The sequence below is a fragment of the Limulus polyphemus genome, unplaced genomic scaffold, assembly GCF_000517525.1.
Source record: "Limulus polyphemus unplaced genomic scaffold, Limulus_polyphemus-2.1.2 Scaffold1023, whole genome shotgun sequence".
NCBI lineage: Eukaryota > Metazoa > Arthropoda > Merostomata > Xiphosura > Limulidae > Limulus > Limulus polyphemus.
The window spans coordinates 56,256-77,641 of NW_013666633.1; the positions used below are offsets into that span (position 1 = coordinate 56,256).

At 29.5% G+C, this 21,386-nt stretch overlaps 1 protein-coding gene across 1 annotated transcript in view; it reads right to left on the bottom strand.

The window, feature by feature from the left end:
- Nucleotides 1–21,386, bottom strand: part of LOC106461745 (transcription elongation factor SPT6-like) — a 79,362-nt gene that overhangs the window by 55,178 nt on the left and 2,798 nt on the right. Inside the window, exons 2-14 of the mRNA XM_022388778.1 lie at nucleotides 19,238–19,383; nucleotides 18,584–18,718; nucleotides 18,107–18,180; nucleotides 15,046–15,180; nucleotides 11,815–11,890; nucleotides 11,264–11,345; nucleotides 9,549–9,651; nucleotides 9,135–9,221; nucleotides 8,562–8,648; nucleotides 4,301–4,516; nucleotides 3,085–3,174; nucleotides 2,826–2,968; nucleotides 2,213–2,448 (exon numbers count right to left, since the gene is read on the bottom strand). Coding sequence (XP_022244486.1) covers nucleotides 2,213–2,448; nucleotides 2,826–2,968; nucleotides 3,085–3,174; nucleotides 4,301–4,516; nucleotides 8,562–8,648; nucleotides 9,135–9,221; nucleotides 9,549–9,651; nucleotides 11,264–11,345; nucleotides 11,815–11,890; nucleotides 15,046–15,180; nucleotides 18,107–18,180; nucleotides 18,584–18,718; nucleotides 19,238–19,346 — 1,573 coding nt within the window. The 5' untranslated portion in view covers nucleotides 19,347–19,383. The remainder of the gene's footprint in view (nucleotides 1–2,212; nucleotides 2,449–2,825; nucleotides 2,969–3,084; nucleotides 3,175–4,300; nucleotides 4,517–8,561; nucleotides 8,649–9,134; nucleotides 9,222–9,548; nucleotides 9,652–11,263; nucleotides 11,346–11,814; nucleotides 11,891–15,045; nucleotides 15,181–18,106; nucleotides 18,181–18,583; nucleotides 18,719–19,237; nucleotides 19,384–21,386) is intronic.

Consider the following 21,386-nt stretch of genomic DNA (forward strand, 5'->3'; position numbering starts at 1 on the left):
AAAATATAAAGTTTTTTCTTAAGAAATGTTTGATAACTATCTGGATATTATAAAGATTTCGCATATGAAATTTCAAAATTTTCTGATGCATAAAAGTATTTTTAATCTTATAATGAAAATTACTTTGCATGATAGATAGGCAAGATGTGGAAAGATAAAAAAGGCATGAAAGAAACATTGCTTTACAAACCTTACGACTTAATAAAAAAAACTAGATATTTTGTGTATGAAAGCATTGTAATGTTTACTGATAATCTGCCAAATTTCGTTAACGTTAGCTTACTAACTTCACATTGATTGACTTTGTAGTGAAAGAGTTAAGGGGATTTCTGAATAATTTTCAAAACAAAAGCCCCGAGGAACTGTCTGAATTCAAATCTAAAGCCCAGTAAGTCCTTATCAATAATTTGTGAAGCTATTTTTAAATCATTAGTCACTTTTTTTTTAACAGAACTATTATCAATTTTGTAAGGTTAATTTAAAATATTTTTGTCTGTCAATTCTAGGCTTTCAACATGTTGTGGTCCAGTTACGTTTTCTAGATGTCCCAAAGTGACAAATCTTTTCAAGAATTCCCTGACAAGACCAAAGATATCTGTAGTCATAAAAGTCAACAACTGTTTATCAACCTGGAATTAAATGAGAAAAGGTTTGATTTCTCTAGCAAGTGAGAGAGAAAACTGTGCTTTGGGGAAGAAAAGATGAGAATCAACAGCTTTAGAAATACTGTCATAGGTATTTAATTTTGGTGGGTTTTTCTGCACACCCACATACGTTTTAAGATGAGGTAGCAGGGACAAGCATTTTGCCATAACACTGTTCTCCAGCCACTGGTGCTTACAAAACTTTGATGGAAGGACCAAGAATCAAGTTTCAATTTTGAAGTCATCGGCTTCTGCAAATCTTTGAAAAGTTAGCAGAAATTTGCCAGAGTTTCTTCAAATTTCCAGTCAGCTGCTTTATGCTCATCTCTAAAAGCACTGTAAATTTTGTGTAAAGCACAAGATCAGGTCTTTTTGGATTGAGTTTAATAGCTTCAGTTGAAAACATTTCATGTAATTTCCAATTAACAATGAGGCTATTCATGGATATCTGCAATAAATTCTTCAAACTGAGGTCTGTAACAACAGGGAACAGTTTGTCAAATAGATCAGTGGTAATAACATGTCCTAAGAAATCTGATTTGATGCATCTTGTGTGGGCAGTTTCTTCATCCCAAAAGCAAGATGAATGTCATACTGGATCATCTCATTCAAGCTCTCATCAAATAAAAGAAAATACCCATCAGACTTCTGGAATTTCTGTTTCAGTATGGAATTGAAATATGGAGCAAATATGTTCTTGGACCAGTAAAGCATGTCAGATGATAGTGTGCACACGATCAATGACAAAACAGTTCATTCAAATGATAATTAAAGTTTCCAAACTGTTTACTTATCTTTAAACTCCATTAAAATTTTTGAGTCAGCTCGTTCTGTAAATTTCAAAACTTTTCCAAAGCCTTTCAGAATTTTCCATATTTCCAATCCTGGAAATAATGTTCATAAATCTAAACTATTTAAGGATTTCCAGGAATACAGCAATTTTGTGATGGTGTTACAAGTAATGAAACAGTTTTGGGTACTATTTAGGGTGATATTACAGGTAATGAATCAGTTTTTGGTACTATTTTTGAGTGTTGTAAAAAGTAACAAGTCAGTTTTTGTACCATTTATGGTGGTGTTAAAAGTAATGAATCAATTTCAGTAATGTTTATGATGATGTTACAGAAAATAAATTCCTGTATTAATCAGTATTATGATCAGTATTAATCAAGATGGTGTGACAAATTTTGGTACTGTTAAGGAGGATATTATGAATCAGTTTGTTGTACTTTTTTTTAGTGGTTAATTTTGTATTTCATTTCATGTTTGATTGTTACAAATCTATATATAATTAGGTTTAAAAAATGTCTGGCATAATCTCAATAGGTTAAAACTGAAGCTCTTATTGAAAATTACAAGTCTTACTTTGGTTATTGTTATTGATAAACGTTTTGAATACTTTTCCCAGAATATACCAGGAAGTTCAACATAACATATAATTTAGTTCCTTAGAAATCTTCCTGTGTGGAATGTTATTTTTACCTACGTTTTAACAAAACAGTTAAAGAAAAACGGAATGTGGTATTCTAAAGGAAAAGTTAACACTATCGGTCATCACACAAATTTACCTAAGCCAGCTTCTCTGCAAACAGCATAAGCATCCTTCCTTCTTGCATGCTTCACTGTAGCATCATCACCTACATCATCTTCATCCTTCTGAGCTTCCTCTTCTTTCCCACCATCTGCTTCTTTCTGCTTCTGTTTACGAAATGCTTCTTGCATGGCAGGTACATCTTGATTATAATACAGCATAAAATTTAGATGCATATCTCTCAGTTCTTCAGTCGTCTGAACTTCCTCCAGTCTAGAAAATCAGATAATGTACGTGTCGTTTGTATATGCACCAAATAATAAACCATGGCATTTTATTATAACCAAAGTAAGAATAAACAGCACTGTTATTAATAAATTTCAAATCTAAGCGAATCTGTAACCTTATGTAATGCAACAAGAAAACAAACTTGTACTTTGATTCTCAAATTATTTGTATCACAAGTATTTTAACCATCATTTGTTTAAAGACTTAAATAAATATTCATAAATCATTTCTTGCCAAATACATAACTGTATGGATAATAGTTTTTTTTTAACATTACTCATATTTCAGGTAATTATCAATGACTCATTTTCAGTTAACTATCTAGTATCAATGATCATAAAATCTAAAGCTAGAATGATCACCTATCAAAATCTGAATCATCAAGAGGCCTAAGACTCTCGGCCAGGGGTTTCTCTGGGTCTTTCATCACTTCATCACACTGGTATTGTTGCATTTTGTGGAAGAGACGTTTCAGGTTGTTCTTGCGTGTCTTCAACTGACACCACTGTAACAAGGTTATTTCTTAAGTACAATTACACCAGTCATCAAGAAAACCATAAAACAAAAGTTTTCAGAAAGATTAAAGCTTCCATATGAATAAAAAACAAAAGCATGCCCCACCTTCTCATCCCATTTGTATACTGTCCACAAATCATTTATGTTCAAATCTGGTTCTACGTATTCCTTCTTGTAGAAGGCGATAAAAGGCACCTACGTATGAATAAACAACATTGTCAGAACTTTATTATAAAAGACACCTGTGTACAAACAAACAACACTGTAAGAACTTTACAGTAAAACAACTAAACACTTGAACTCACTGATAGAGAAGACTGCCTACACTGAATAAATAAGAGATCTAGATGGTAAACATAACTTTACTTTTAACACCAAATCTGCTTCTTTCATCACACTTTATAAGTAAATTCATTAAAAACTGAGCTAAACATACCTTCAGGTAGACTGTTTATTGCTGTAGATTCAGTTATTAAACAAGAAACATCTTTAACAACCTAACTTAATAATGAAATTCTGTTTTTTAGAAAACACAAACATAAAATTTCTAATGATCAGACTTGGAGCACGATAAAAGAACAGTTACTAAATTGAAATTTGTAGTATCACTTTATTTATATGCTGTAAAATAGCAAACTCAAAAGTCTGCATAAAGAAAGCTTTTTACAAATAACTTTTCAATCTCTATATCCAATACAAATATTCTTCATTATCAAAGTGTAACAGTTTTTTATTATCATGAGAAATAAAAAAAACAATTATACTAATATATATATATTTTCATGAGAATGTCACAGTAAGCTTAATCATCACACTAAATTGCATTTTTATTTTCAGCCTATAAAAGCTAGTACAGTAGAACCTCGATTAACGGGCACCGTTCCATTAAATGCTGATTATTGTGTATTTCATTATAGACCTCTAACTACTGTGCTAGTTCTCTGCAAACCAACTTCAAATTGTTCAGTTTACCTGAGCTTTCCTATCTACAAATAAATCTATATGCTGTATATAAGTTCTAAAAAAAACAGTACATGAAAACTTTTAAATTCTTTCGTTTTTCACAACTTTTATAATACTCCTGAAGTGTACTTAAAAAATAAACAAAATTATTTCTCAAACAGAAAACATTAGAAAAATAATGTAAAATTGACCTCGAACTACTGGGTTTCCAAAACTTTAAGTGTCTGTTTGAACTTTATCGTATATATACACACATGGTCCTAAAGAAACTGTATACAAAACAGTCTTCAAATTTCTGAATTCTAATGAACATAGGATTGAGACATAAATCATTAGAGGCATTGTCTGTGAAACTAACTTCAAACTGCTGGTTTCTCATGAACTTAAGGGCATCTCTGATCTTGTACACAGCTGTTGGGCCTTTCCTTCCAGCCATTGGTTGATGCCCCCCATCTCCTTGATCGGCAGTTTCCTGAACAGAAATGGTAGCCGTGTTAAAAGCCATTTTGTAGATCCACTTTGCTTCTTCTTCAATTTCTGCATCTTCTGCTTGTGTCACAGGCACTGAACGAAGCTGAAAATATAGAGGTTAAAACATTTGAATGTTCCTTTGATATAATCAAGTTTTCTGGTAACATGATATCACTTCAACACTTTGAGTTCACAATGAAGCTAACAACAGTACTAGTACTGGTTTGAGAGAAGGTTTAAACAGATGAAAGTATATTTGAAAGGTTGATGGGCTACATCTGCTTAGGAAGTTTGGACTTTTTTTCTTCAGTTGCTAGCTGCTTGAAATTTTGTCCAAAACTTCCTAGAAAGATGCAATACATTAATAAGATCTTTTACGAACACTCGAGTGCAACTGGAAGTAATGACAACATAATCCAATGAAACCAGCAAAAATAAAAACAGTACTGATAATATAAATAACCCAGTAACACTAGCAGGCTGTAACAATGTAAAGATATTTAAATGCAATTTTTTTCTCGAATAAAAAAATTCATAAACTTTGCTCAACATAATAAATCATTCAACCTTTAGATGCACAATATTTTAACATTTCAGCTGACAAAAAGATGCCATCGCAGGAGTTGTTTGCTGCTATTAGAAAACAAGTTTAAAAGGAAGTAATTAACCTCTTCATAAATTATTGGTTTTATATTACTAGCCTATCCATCAAAAATACAGTTGTAAAAACTTGCAAGAACTGGAAATAAACATAATTTGAAGGTAAAATTATGTATATAATGTCAATAATTATCTCGAGACAAAGTTTTTCTACAAATGTTTCATTAGTTATTATTCGGAAGAGATATAACAAAGAAACAAAGATGTGTTGAAAAAATTTAGGATTGTTGATAGACTATTTAAAACTATAGAAAACTAGATTGCATGTCAATTTTTTAAATGAATGAATACAATGTACTTTAGTTTAAAAATGTTTAGCTTAAATTGGCTAACTGCAACTTAAGATCTACTAAATACTATAGGTTTTAACAAAATAAGTTTCTAAAATTAAAATTGACACATGAACTGAAAGTACATAAACAGTTGCACATGTATACCTTGACTTTCTATTGGTTATAGGTAATATATAATGAAACGTAAAAGAGAACTATCAACAAATTGTGCAAGAGAGGACATGACAGGTGGGTGTGGCAGGAGGGGTCTGATTTTCTATTTGATAGCTCTGTAACCAAACAAAATTGAAGACTATAGAAATTATGGTTTGTCTGAGCAATGACAATATTATAGTGAGTAACTTACATTTAATTTCATACTTTTTTGAGGGGTGGTAGATAAAATAGGGATAATGATATGCTACGAAAAAAATGTGTCACATGGTTCACACTAGTAGAAATTCAGGATTTTTTTAATATTCCCTTGTAGAATTAAGAACTTAAAACTTGTATACTATTTAAAATGGAATATTACCTAAGATTTTATGGTATTCTAATTGGTATAATATAAACAAAAAGTAGTTTAATAAAATTTTTAATGTAAGACACTAAAACTTTGTGTCATGCACAGATCATAAACAAAAAGTAGTTTAATAAAATTTTGAATGTAAGACACTAAAACTTTGTGTCATGCACAGATCATAAACAAAAAGTAGTTTAATAAAATTTTGAATGTAAGACACTAAAACTTTGTGTCATGCACAGATCATAAACAAAAAGTAGTTTAATAAAATTTTGAATGTAAGACACTAAAACTTTGTGTCATGCGCAGTAAAGGATACCAAGGGCAATATGGTTAAACTAACTTTGTCTGTATATGTACTTTTACTTACAAGTTAGTGAAGTTTTAGTGTATTTCTTCAAATCTCATATAACTAATTAATTAATGGTAATAAATAGTTATGAGTTTTCCAAAGATGTGTCTAAACTAGTTTGTGATGAACCTGTATATATTATTAGTCTAGACATCGAGCCGCTATAATGCAAATTTAATGCTTGACCTACTATTTTACACACATCTTCTCTTTTACAATTCATTGATAATTATCTTACGTTTCCTTATATATTACCTATAACCAATAGAAAATCAAGGTTTTCATCTATCACATGACATATTGTATAATGTTATATTCTGAACAGTTAGAATTCAATTTCATTCAGAATAGAAACATTGTTCCCATGGGAAAGTTAATGACTAGCTTGGATGAATTTGTAACGGCTCTTGTTGCATAGTTAGAAAGCCAGAAAAAATTTGAGAGGTAAGTGAATTTGTCTACTTTTTGCATATTATTAGTCTATATTCTTCAGTGCATTATTTAATGAAATAAAAGTTAAGTGCATTACTATTAGTACTATAAAAAATTAGGCTTAACTCATCGACAATCGAGAGCAAAAAAAGAAGATTGAGTAAGTACTTTATTTTTTGTTTTTCATATTTATTCTTTATTTATTATTATAAAGTATTAAAAGTATGGATCTTTTTAAGTTATCTAAGTCTAGATTAGTTATAATAATTAATAATAATATTATTAAAATGATTCATGAAGCACGCATGCGAGCAGCTCGTGGATAAAGTAATTCGATAGTGTAACGTTAGTTGCACATTCCCCGAGTGATTTACAACTTCTAATGATGCAGATAGCAGTTAGACACGGTTCAAATGGCAATAGAACAATAAAATTTAATTATAAATAGATGTATAATGTTATGAACTTAGAGCAACTTAGGATAAACAAATGTAGTTTCATATTATAATTTGAAGTCATACTAGAAAGAAAAGAAGGTTAATTTAGGTATATTTCTAATTTTTTTTGGTCGTTATGAGGTCAGTCAAATTGACTAATCCCGTTTTGAGATAGGGTGGAGTAAATAACATATAAACTATAAGAATTTAGTACAAAAAAAGTTTGAAATGTATTTAGGAGGTTTTAGGGATTACACAAAGGAAATATGAGATTTTTGAGATGCCGAAAAGTATTTTTAATTTTAACATGAAAATTACTTTGCACATGGATTATTCAAAACAAATACTCAATATATTCATGGATAAAACTTTATTTTATTTTATTAAAAATACTTCATTAAGAAATATGACTTTTTGTATGTGAAAGACTTGTAATGTTAACTGAAAGACTGCCAAATTTCATGAAGATATACCCAATATATAGAGAGTTATAAATATTAAATTTATATCAACTTTAAACGAGTACAAAAGGTAAGGTGACTCGGTCAAATTGACCAACCCCGTGTTGAGAGAGTTAAGAAGAATTTATAATTTAATTTATTGTGTTTATAATATACTTATTTCCTATTCTAGATTCCATAAAGAAGTAGAAATTATAAAGGTTTTATTACAAAATTGTTTTCCTTTACAGTTACTTGATAGTATTACTAAGAATTATTTAAAAGCTTTGTACATTTCTAAGACTAGTAAACAAGTTGAAACTCAAGAAATAGTTCATTGTATTCTACCTTTTACTCGAAAAAATGCTATAGAATTGAAGAAAAAAATTAAAACAATTTTGAATAACAAAGTTTATCCACAAATTAAGTTTAGAATTATTTTCAAACTGACTTGTTGTATATGTAATTATTTCAAATTTGAAGACGGGATCCCTATAACGCATCGCTCTTATGTCATATCAATTTACATGTCCAAGGTGTAATCTTGGCTATGTGGGCTCTACAATTTGTTGTTTTAACCCAAGAATTAAAGAGCATGCACAAAATACTTCATATAATCAATCAGCCAGTCTTCGCAAGACTGTGACATAAGAACTACTGCTAAAGATTTCAGCATCTTGGGGAGTGCAGACAATGAAAAAATGCTCCACACTAAACACAGGTTGTAAATACACAAGGTGCATCCTGAGTTGAACATAAACCAGACAGTGTCATCTTTGCTTCTGAAACTATGATTTGATCATTGCCTAGAAATCAAGATGTAAATATGCTTACCAACCCATTATTAACAAGTGTCCAAGCCCACATAGCTGATGCTCTGCCAAATGATGTGGACTAAGCTGGTCCTATTGCATCCACTGGTCTGGATAAAACATTTGTCTCGATTCTTTTCAACAAAATGTGATAAAGCAGATAAAAATTTATAAACTCAGTTTTAAATCTTTTATTTTACTTATAGGTGAAGGAAAATACCTGAAATCTTTCAGGAATATCAGTTGTTCTGATTTCATTGTCAAGATCTGTGAAATGTCCATGCTCAAGTTCACTTGGCTCATATACCTAGAAAAAAGATAAACATTCATTCACAAATTTCCTCATAAAAGATACACAAGAAATGTATGTTATAAAAATAGTTTAAATATAGTTACAAAAATGTTGTATGTTTGTAGCAACCAATATACATAAAATGTGACAGTGTTAAATGTTTGTAGTTTGTTTTGAATTTCACACAAAGTTATACAAGGATTATCTGCACTGTGTGTAGTGACTAATACATATTACACAGAATTAGCAAATATAAACAGGTCTAATGTACATAAAATCTTTTATTCTTCCTCAACAGAAGTTTTAACTTTTCTATGGCTTATTTGTTATAAAGATTTTTAATAAATTGTTCTTATGCTTTGCTTTCAATTAGATAACTACCAAAATTTTTATTTTTGTACTGTTATTTGATGTGTTTTATATAATAAAGTAGAACAATAATAATAAATAACACATACATATATTCAATAAAATCAGGGTAGAAGAATAAAAATTTATTACATCAAAGATGCTCTTCTTAGTTTGCCTTTTCTTAGTACTTTTCTTAGGCCTTTGCTTTGTTTCTCCTTCTTCATCTTCTTCTGCATACTAAAGTAAATAAACAATAATCAACCTGATATACTCAATTTAAAACACTTGCATTCATTCTGCTCTCTGGTATTAGAATATGATTTACACTCTCTTGAAGCCTATATTATTAAAGTACTAATTTCTTATATTATTAGTTAGCGGTTAAAACTCCTATTTTATGTATTTTTACAGCTGAAAGTAAACCATAACTGAATGAGAAAGTTAATTACATGATTACATCAGAAATTCAATATCATGTCTATACAAATAGTTATAACAAAACCATAACAGTACAGAATCAGGAATTATATTTGTAACATTATCTATCTATCTAACATCTCTTACTTCATCTTCTTCCATTTCCTCCTCTTCATATTCATCACCGTATTGCTCAAACTCATCAAAATCAAAATCTCCACCAAAAATGTCTTGAGCTTCTTGGAGGGCCCTGAAATATCAATAAAAGTGAAAATAAAGTAGCATTTCAACATTTATTGAAACAAGTAAAAATTATCATTAACACCTTTTGGATCTGATCTTTTCCATTGTCATAATGAATTTTGTTTGTATGTTTGTAGTTAAGCACAAAGCTATACAATGGGTTATCTGTTGCTGTGTCCATCAAAGTTAATGAAAACCCACTTTCAGTATTATAAAGCCTGTTACTTTTGATAAATTTAGTTATTTTGCATTATGATAATAATATTACATTAGGAAATGGTATTTATAAAAAATTATCACAATATTTATATTTGTTCCAGATTTGAACTGATTACTTTTTTTATGTTTTAGTACATTATTTTAAAATCCCTAAAAAACGTTTTATCGTCAATAAAATGCAAATTTTGTCTATTTTTAATTTTTTTAATAATCACATACTCTCCTTATGGTTACAAGTAATATACAAGTCCCAATATACAAAACACTTGTCCACTAAAATACAGCCAAGACAGGTCACTTTGTAAAGGACACTTTTTTATTCTTGGATACCATAACACGAGTGCACGTACGATGCATCATTGCCAGGCACGGCTTGAATGTCGATATAATAAAAATAATAAATATATATATATATGTATAATGTTATGAGATTTAAGCTATTTAGACTAAACATTTGTTCTCTTGTTATAATTTGTATTCATTCTAGAAAAAAAAAGCATAATTTATATCTATTTCCTAATTTTTAATGGTGGTTATGAGGTCAGTCAAATCGACCAAACCTTACAGATACAATAGTTTAAATAAGAGATAAAATATAAATTTGTTTCTAAAAAAAAATAATGTCTTGTAATTATCTGGAGGTTATAAAGATTTTGCATGTGCAATTTGAAAATTTCCTGATGCATAAAAGTATTTTTAATATTAAAATCAAAATTACTTTGCATGCTGGATAGTCAACATTCAAAAAGAAAAAAATGCATGAGAAAAACAGTACTTAAAAATTGTAAAAACTTGATAAATAAATCTGACCTTTTGCGTACAAAAGCCTTGTAATGTTTATTGATAATCTACAAAATTTCGCGAATATACGCTGTATAAAAAGTTATAGCATAAAAACTATAACAAGCACAAAATGGTTAGGAAGTCGGTCCCTGGGACTGAGCCCTTAGTGAAAGAGTTAAGGTACAACTCCTCAAAACTGTGCAGAAATGAAAATTTGAACATTTTTTCATGTTTCTCTGAGAAATACACTAAATAAATGTTATATAATGATATCACTTCTAAAAACTTGAGTAACAAATTGTTCTCCTATTAGAAATATATATTTTACATGTTGAAATGTTGATATACAGGTGTGCACTTGCCACCTGAGGTGTCCACAACATGAGTAATTATGTTAAATATTTGAAACCAAAATAATAATGTTAAAAAATGTAATGAGAATACAATCTGTTACAATGCTAGAAAAAACAAAACACTGAAGACACAAGTTAAGAAAGAGAATGGCATTGAACTGTTACAAATTTCTACAGTTCTCTGCAACTTCAACATGCTAGCTAGTTCTTCTTTTTCACATTTCACACAAACACACACAGCAAGATGTTTAACATAACACTTACGCATCTGTGTATTTTACGTGACGACGCTTCTTTCCTTTACTGATTGGCTGACCATCATCATCCACAATAAAATCATCAGGATCTAAAAGAAATCACTGGTTTAAGTGATCTTATGAAAATGATCATCACCATAGATCAAGTATATGAAACAAATAATTCATTTAACTGTTCTTCATGATAATATAGTCAATAAGTATATTTCAAAGAAACCATTTCTTTAATTCTAAGCTTGTGACTGACACCATCCATTAAATATGAAACAATCATGTACTTTAATTTCAAAAATAAAATCAGCAATCAATCACTACTATGTGATACAATAATTATTTAACTGATGCTTAAATTAATTATTAACAGTCATTGAAAAAACTTATAAACACTAATAATACTATTTGGTGTTGTTTAACTTTTTTCAACTATAAAAAGTGGATTTATTGTAGCAGTGAACTGAGTTATAATTTTGAAAAAAGTAGCACACTTCAGTGAAATATAAATAGTGCAAGATTATAAGAATAATTACTTACTAGTAACATTTTAGAATTGCTTTTTACCTGACTCTCCTTCTGATCCAGACAAGTCTCTATACTGATCATCTTCCTCTACGGGAGGTTCTGCGGCTTCTCCCTCCTAGGAAAAATAAAGCATTAGCTACAATAAAGCTTTCTTCCTCTTAAAAAACAAACAGAAATATTAGCTATAAAACCCAAAGGAAACAGGCTCCTAAGAAGTATAAGGTACAATACAAAAACATTGAACTCCTGTGAAAAAGTATTAGCTACAATACACTACAGCAAGCCCCCCCCCTCAAGAAAAATAACTGTTTTACTTCATTAGTTTTGAATGTGAAGGCACTGCCAATGTTCTCTTCCAAGTCTTCTTTACACACCAGATCAAAAACTTCACCTATCACTATTATTTTTGTCCATTGCCAAGTTTACACTTAAAGAGTCTTCTTACACTGAACTAAGTTACTGCTGTACTGGTATAATTGTATAAATGCAATGAAAAGAAGACATATTTCTGTCTAAATAGTCTAGCACTCTAAAACCACAAAGGTGAGCAGACAGCAGTGTAACAATGTTCTAACACTAAATAAAGAAAATTACACATATGTCTTGCAGATAGTGTCAAAAGCACTATAATATACAGTATTTACTTTTCTCAAGATCCTTCTAACAAAGCCCCAGAGTTTGGAGTGCATACTGGAGGGAATTAGACATTTTGGTAATAAAGAGAGAGAGAGAGAGCCTTTACTCTCCAGATAATAATAATAATAAAACAATTTCAGCCAATGTTTTGTCATTTCAGCTTCTTCAGAGATTTTCTCATTTTCTTTCCATGATCAGAAATGTAAAATGCAGAAAAATATACTTTATAATTGTAAAAGTTTAGAGCTTGTAGTGCAAACTAGAGAGTATTGATTGTTAAAAAGTAAATAAAACACAATCTATTACTCAAGAAAACATAACTGGTTTTATTTAAATCAATGTTTTGCCATTACAGCTTCATTAGGGCAAACAAGACACTTGCTAACTGATTTAAACTTTGTTTTTTTCTTCAATTATACAAAAGTTTTCAAAATAATACAAGTCTGCTGAATAAGGTGGACTTCACTTGAGAATATACAAACATAATTGTTGCACATTGTGAACTTGAAAGCACACACAAACACAAAATTATTTATTTAAACCACACATAAGACATGTTATTATAATAATTAAATATAAGTAATAGTTTTGGTAGTTACAAGGTTGGTCTAATTGACCGATCCCGTTTTGAGATAGGGTAGAGAAAATAACAGATAAACTATAAAGTTTTACTGAAAAAAACGTTTGAAATGCATTAAGAAGTTTTTAAGGATTACACAAAGAAAATTTGAGATTTTTGAGATGAGGAAAAGTAGTTTTAATTTTAACATGAAAATTACTTTCCACATGGACTATTCAAAACAAATACGCAATATATTCTTGGATAAATCTTTATTTTATTTTATTAAAAATACTTCACTAAGAAATATAGCTTTTATATGTGAAAGACTTCTAATGTTTACTGCCAGACTACCAAATTTTGTGAATATATACACACTATATCAAAAGTTAGTAGTATCAAATCTATAAAGACTCTATATGAGTACAAAAAAGGTCACATGGTCAGTCAAATTGATCGAGCCCGTATGGAGAGTTAAATAGTATAATTTTGTCTGTTTTCATGTACTTTCAATTTACTATGTACAACAATATAATTTTGTCTGTTTTCACGTACTTTCAATTTACTATGTACAACAATATAATTTTGTCTGTTTTCACGTACTTTCAATTTACTATGTACAACAATAGAATTTTCTAACAGTTATGTTTATATGTACTCAAAATAAGTCCATCTTATTACACATATTTGAATTACTTTAAATTCTTTTATATAAGCCTAAATCAGTTAACAAAAGTGATTTGTTAGACTTGATGAAGATGTAATGTCAAAACATTGGCTCAAGTAAAACCAACAGTGTTCTGGAGTAATAGGTTGGTTTTAAAACAAATTTTTTTGGCACATTTGTAATGTTCAATCTTAAAAACTCAAAATTATTAAAAAAACAATGAGTGTAGAGTGTTTGAGATCGTTTTCCAGTTTCATCGGGATTTTTACCACTTTTTATCCTGTACAGTAAATTATTGTATTTTAGTAATTTGGAGACTGGAAAGAATCTCATTTTTATAGAATTGTGTATAAAATCGTTGTTTTCTAAAAATTTTGAGTTTTTAAGGTTATGTTTTACTTTTCTTTTTTAACAACAAATATTTTAAAACTCCCCAAAAAATCAAAATATTCTGAGCTAAAGGTGTTTTTAAGAGAAAATAAATAAAAGCAATTAAAATTCAATAACAGTGCACTGCAAGTACCATAGATGTAACCAAATCAGCAACTGACATAGAAAAGCATGAGGTACATCCTCAGAGAAAGTTGCAAGAAACATGGCTAATAACATGTGTGGCACATCCAAGTTTGCTGAATGGTGATGTAGTTTAGAGGGAATTCTGGTCAGTGCCTGTAATTTACTTTCTCAACATTCAAAAAATATAAAATGTATTAGAAAAAAGTTTACTTATTTGCACTGCACAGTTTCATATAATTTGTATAGTTTATGCTAAAATTTAACACTGAAGTTAAACATCATATAACTTTCAATTAAACATCTAAGTCATTAAATTTATATAATTAGTGCTTCTAATTTTTGGTTTTAACTGATAAACACCGGAAATGGTAATTCAGTTTACTTCACGATAACATCTCCACTTTCCCTAAGACACTAGTCAGTTTGATTTTATAATTTCATATTAAATATTAACTGCTCTTACAAAGCTTTGACACAATAGAACAATGTTTTGTACCTGTTATTATTCCCATAAGAGAAATTTGTGTTCAAAGAATATATGGTATAATAATATACTCATTATAGTATTAAAAGCTAAAGCTCTGGAAAACACCAATTTTAAGATACCTACATAAAACTAAAAATACTGATTTTAAAATATCTAAATAAAATTATAAAAATAGATAAAAATAAACAACAAAAAACAGAAGCTCTATATATAACTTAGGACTTCATACATACAATGAACACATTCCACTTAGTCCTGAGAATTTTGGCATTTTATTCATCCACACAAAATATGCCTAACATTCTCGAGAATATGTACTTTTGATGAGGAGAGATTGAATTTTTTTCTCAAAAGTTGAAGAAGAAAAGTAAATAAATGATAAAACAAAAATTATCTTGAACTTACTGCATCTGAACCTTCAAAAAGTTCATTCGCTATTGCTTCCCTTTCATCAACAACTTCTCTGTTAGCCGAATCCTGAGTCTCTTCAGCATCACTCTCATCATCTTCAATTCTCCGGAGTCGTTTGAATTTTTTCTTCTGCAAAGGACAAAAAATATTGATGTTCAAATCCTTTCTTAAAAAACATAACTGCAACCATAAACTACCCTTTTGTAATTTTTGAAAGCATCTAGAGGTATACAATATGCAAAAGAAGAAAAACCTTTAAAACAATAAGATACCACTAAATAATACATTAATAGTAAAAATACAATCCATTTTCACTAACAAGAATGATGATGAAACTGAAAATCTACAACACTATTTACTGGATTCATTTAATAATAATAACTTCCAATCAGAGTAAGCTATGTACTTAGAATGAAACTAAAAATTAACATGGATATCAGCATAGTTAATTAAATATACTTTGCTTACTTATCTACTTACAGAGAATAGAATGCATTGTTTCATCAGTTGGATACTCTCCCTGTTAACAATATTTTTGGCCATAAACCTAATAATGCCTCATGGAAATTGTTGACTCTCATTCAAAATTTTATTGAACTACTATTTCAAGAATTTATATAAATAAGTTTGGTATCAAACTGTAATCATAATTCAAATTTTAGTATTACATATTATTCAATTTCTTAATTTAAAAGTAAATATTAAAAAATACCCTTAAACATCAATTTTTTGTCACGTTGTATGTTGAATGCAGCATTGGTTCAAATTAGATGTTTGTGATGTCAAAATACTAAGTGTATAGTTTTGTACAAATTAGGAACTCAAATTACCGATATTGACAAGAATACAAAATAAGAACCTCCTATCTTTTCTATTTGCTGAAATATAGCTCATGTACTTAATCAAACACAGTAGACCTGCTCATCTCTTTTCATTTTTGGAAATGCTCCCTTATACACACTTACTTCTGTATATGACATGTGAATAACCAATCGGAAGCTCGGTATGTCCCCCTAGTGACTTTCCCAGCCATTTTCAAGTGTTACAACACCATCTTGTTCTTTCGAAATAAGATTTCAAGAAGGTTGGATGAGTCTTTAGTCTGCTCGAAACTTCATATTTTTTTAATGAAATACAGCTTAGTTACTAGGCTTGATAAATTATAGTGGAATTCTATGGTATTTATATAGTAATTTATTATTTTTTGATTATTCATCTGTATATATAAAACTCTTTTTAAAAAATGATTTCGTTTCATATCCTCCATGTGCAAAATAATAAAAACTTAGCAACCTATGTCAAGTAGTAACCGAGTACAAAAGTCATAACTAGATGAGATAATTGTTTGCTTTGCTTCTTAATTTCAAATAGTAATAATCTATATATATAAAATGTAGAATAATTGAAATGTGACTGTATTTCACAACAGGTTACTTGGTAGAGACTAAAGGTCAGTTTTATAATATTGGATACGGTAACATGAGTGCACATGACCTCATCATTGTAACTTCTCTATTGTTAGCCAGGCATGGCTGGAAGGTCAATATAATAAATATGTATAAATGTATAATGTTATGAGATTTTAGCTATTTAGTCTAAACATTTATGTTTCCATGTTTTAATCTGTAGTCATTTTAGAAAGAAAAAGGCATAATTTATATTTACTTCCTAATTTTTTATGGTTAGGAAATCGATCAAATCTGCTGAAACTGTACAGAGATTCGTTACTGAAAATAACAGATAAAATCTAAAGTTTTCTCTTAAGAAATGTTTGATAACTATCTAGACATTTTAAAGATGTCACACGTGAAAATTGAAAATTTTCTGATGCATAAAAGTATTTTATTATTAAAATGAAAATTACTTTGCATGTTGGATAAGCAACATGCAAAAAAGAAAAAAAGGCATGAGAAAAACATTGCTTAAGAAACCTTAAGACTTAATAAAAACATTTGATATTTTGCATATGAAAGCAATGTGATGTTTCCTAATAATCTGCCAAATTTCATTAACATTTGCTTACTAATTTAAATTATAGCATGAAAACTATAACAAGCACAAAATATTTACGTGGTCGGTTTCAGGGACTGAGCCCATGCTGAAAGAGTGTAAGATAGTCAAAGGGTTAAACCTACTCTGATGCCTTTACTATATTTCAGTTTGTTTTGTTCTGACAATGTATAAAGTAAGCCTAATCTATGCATTTTTAGAAAAATAATACAGTGACACAAAAAAATTCAATGAAATGGATGCAGTCATATCTAAAATACATGTTCCAGTCTTTAAAAAAATGCAGGAAGAGCAGAAGCAAGGAAGAAAACAAAAAGGGTACCAACAAATTGCCAAAACAATCTGCATATGTGCTTTGAGAGCTTTGGTGAACAGCATAAAAACCTGCAATAAATTTTCTTGACAAAAATTAGTTTGTCAACTTTGTGTTTTTGGTTAAAAATCTGGGGTATCTTATTTTGTAAATTTGCTTTTGTGAAAGTCCTTTAGTACTTAATGTGCATTTTCATTTCAATTAATAGAGAAAATATTAAAAAAAGGGATTCCACTATCCAACTAGCTGGAACCAAGGTAATGCTAAATGTTGAATAATATGAAATAGAAATTGCAAAACTACCAACAAATTAGTAATAACAATGTTTTTAAAAGGAAAAGTTGTTGATACAAATGGGTGAGAATAAAATTACATTTTCATCACAGAGCCATGTTTGTCAAATAATATGTGTAATCTTATAGAGAATCAGGCATAAATAAACAATGCAGTTTGAACTGTCTATCCAAATATCAGTCATCAGTGGCTGACTTAGCAGTGAATGTGTTAAATTACGAATTAAACCATTTCACATCTTGAATTATAGTACTAGTGTACTATGTGTATTAGTGTGGTTGGATCCGATCACAGCTTAATTATGTGAATCCTTGGTGTTTACAGGACTTTCACAGTGATCTAGTTTGGTAAAAAAAAAGTAAACTAGATATTTCTACTTCTACACGCGTATGTCCTAGAAGACAAAACAGGTAAAGTTCCTATTGATAGAAAACTTACTCTTGGCATTTTAACTCCCAAATTTGTCTCCAGAAGTTCATAATCTTCATCATCTAGGTTGTCATCATAATCCTCTAAAATTTCGAAATGTACTTGATTTTATTAAACTTGATTTTAGTAAGCTTCATTTTATTAAACTTTATTTTATTAAACTTGATTTTATTAAGCTTCATTTCACCTGGAGTAATTCTAAGATTTTCTTACAACATAAAACTCACAGAATAAATTACAATAACTCAACCTATTGTTATTTGGTGTTAATAATCATACAGAAGCTTTATAAGAATAATTTAATTAGTATAAATATGAAGAGACTACTACTTCCAACTACATGAAACCAACACATTTGGCTTAAGTATCTGCTTGACTTCTAACAAACTCTAGCCGATAACCGTATCATAGTAAAATATTAAAAATGAGACAACTGGAATTTGCCAACAAGAAAGATCTGGGTTCAAAAAATAGTTAATTTCATACCATGCCTTCTTTTCTTTTTCCTAATATTATCATCATCTGAATCTCCTCCACCTTCATCCTCTATCTGCTCTTCCTCTTCATCCTCCTCTTCATCATTTATAAGGTCTTTCATTTCATCCCGAAGCTTTTCTTCATCTAACAAAAAGTTACAAAAATAGTTTTCAAAAAATCAAGTGATTCAAGCAGCACCAGTTTTCACTTTATGATTTATAACCATAATGTTCATAGTACAAGAGAATTTCATATGTATTTTAATAAAAGGAAAGAATGCTCTAAATTAAACAACCACAGAGAACATATCTGCACATGCAACAAGAAATTGCTGCCAGTTCTCTGAAAGCCAAGAGGGACTGCTACAAAATTTAATACAAAATATGAAACAAACATATTATGTTAGAATGAACAACATAAAAAGAATTATACAAGTAAAAATTAACTACATATCACTGTTTTGAAAGAACAATCCCTCTTAATGGGGGGGGGGGTAAACATTAATGTACAATGAAAAAATTATGCCAGTACTACATAAATGTGCAGCTGTATACTGGAACAAACTTAACAACTAAGGTGTTATTTATTATACATGAAGTTCAATTAGTCAACAAAATTACCTTTGTTGAAGACATTACATCTATAATACATTGTTAAGCTTACCATCCTCCTCCTCCTCTTCATCATCTTCATCAACTAATCGTTTCTTTAAGTTTGATTCCAATTCTTCATCTTCTGACTCTTCAGCTTCACTATCTAAGAAATCTGCCATTTTGATCTCTCAACTTTTCTAACCTACAAGGGGAAAACTTATAATAAACATTTTTGATTAAAAGTTTTGATAAAAAAATGTTAATTATGTTACAATGTTTTTTACTTAGATTAAAATATATATCATGTATGTGTTTCAAGTATAAAAATTCTAACTATCAAGAGTTCACTCTCAACTGTAAAGAGGGGATATTTTTGACAGAAACTCCAAGTTTGTTTGAAAGTGGAACTTAAAAAAGACAATGGATATGGAAACTATCTAGGACCCCACTTAATCCTAAGCAATTTCTGAAATAGGAACATTTCAACCTTTCCAGGTTTACTTATTTACCAGCATTTATACACTCCTTAATATTGGTGTTGTGTTATAAACTGCATGAGTAACACTTCCAAGTTCCAGTTGAGAAACATTCAAATAGCCCCAAACCAATTAACTTTAAAGCAATAATATAACTAACCAATAAGTTTTAAACTCCTTCTATATGGCTGGGGTCAAAGTATATATGTCAAGACATTTTACAGTTTCATTCAAAATTTATTTAAATAACTTTATTATTAATGTATGTCAATAAACATAGTTTATGATTCATGTTTTTTTTACGGTTAAATTTCAAAAGGAAGTACTAGCATAAACATTCTCAATCTTCACTCTTCTGTCTCACGTCTCCACTGATTTCTCCCTTTTAGAAGTTTCTTGCATCAAAAATAATTGCACTTGGATGCCATGTTTCAGTCTCCCTACTATGTTGGTTGTCCAAAAAATATTTTATGTAGGTTTCAAATATGCATTTTAGAACATGGAAATTTATCAGGCACTAGAAAAGTTTCCCAAAACTACTATAATTTATCTGGCTTTCTAACTAACCTATAAATAGGTTAAAAAAGTCCCATTATTGCTAGGAGCAATAACTTTACTCAACACAAATCAAGCTTTTCTTGCAAACTACTGTCATTAACCACCAAATATAAACAATCTTAAAATTCCTGTACATTAGTATATGATTTTTCTATTGATTATAAACATGTCCATCAGCAATGTTCAGAGATAATTACATACCTGTCTTTAAAACTGAGACAGGTGGGATGGGTTTCTTTGGTGAGGGTTGACAAATGTATTGATATCTCAGCAAATCAAGAAGAAAGAAAGTTCCTATTTTATATTCTAATTATCTGTAGTTTGTGTCTATTTGCTTGGATACTTTGAAAGCCATATTACTGAACATATATCATCTAAAAGAGATAATTCAGAGCACAGATGCATGATGTGACACACAGTGAAGATTGAGAACTTTTTATCAGTATTTCCTTTCAAAATTAAGAATTTAAACCTCAGATAACACAAAATCTTAAATTATAAACATGATGTCAAATTTATTGATAGACAATGATAATAAAGTTGCTTAATTAAATCATAAATGTAACACTATAATGTAACACAAAACAATAATAAGGGTTAATGCATTTTCTACCATATTGAAAATGCTAACTACCTGTTCCATCTCACTTAATCTCCAGATAGGTCATGGATGAAAGGTCATGTCACCACGTTTGTTGATGTGTATTCAAAACCTTATTGAAATACTATTTTATGAATTTAAGTCAATAAGTTTGGTATCAAACCGTAGGTTATAATTCAAATTTTAGTACTATATATTAATCAATTTCTTAATTTAAAAGTAATTACTGAAAAACACAGATAAACATGGATTTTTGTGTGTGTCATGTTGTATGTTGAATGCAGCACTGGTTCAAATTAGATGTTTGTGATGTCAAAATACTAAGTGTATAGTTTTGTACAAATTAGAAACTCAAATTACCAATATTGACAAGAATACAAAATAAGAACCTCCTATCTTTTATATTTGCTGAGATATCGCTCATGTACTAAATCAAACACAGTGGCACCCCATCAACCTCTTTCCATTTTTGAAAATGCTCCCTTATATACACTTACTTCTGTATATGACATGTGAATAACCAATCGAAAGTCCCCATTGTGACTTTCTCAGCCATTTTCAGGTGTTATGATGCCATCTTCTTC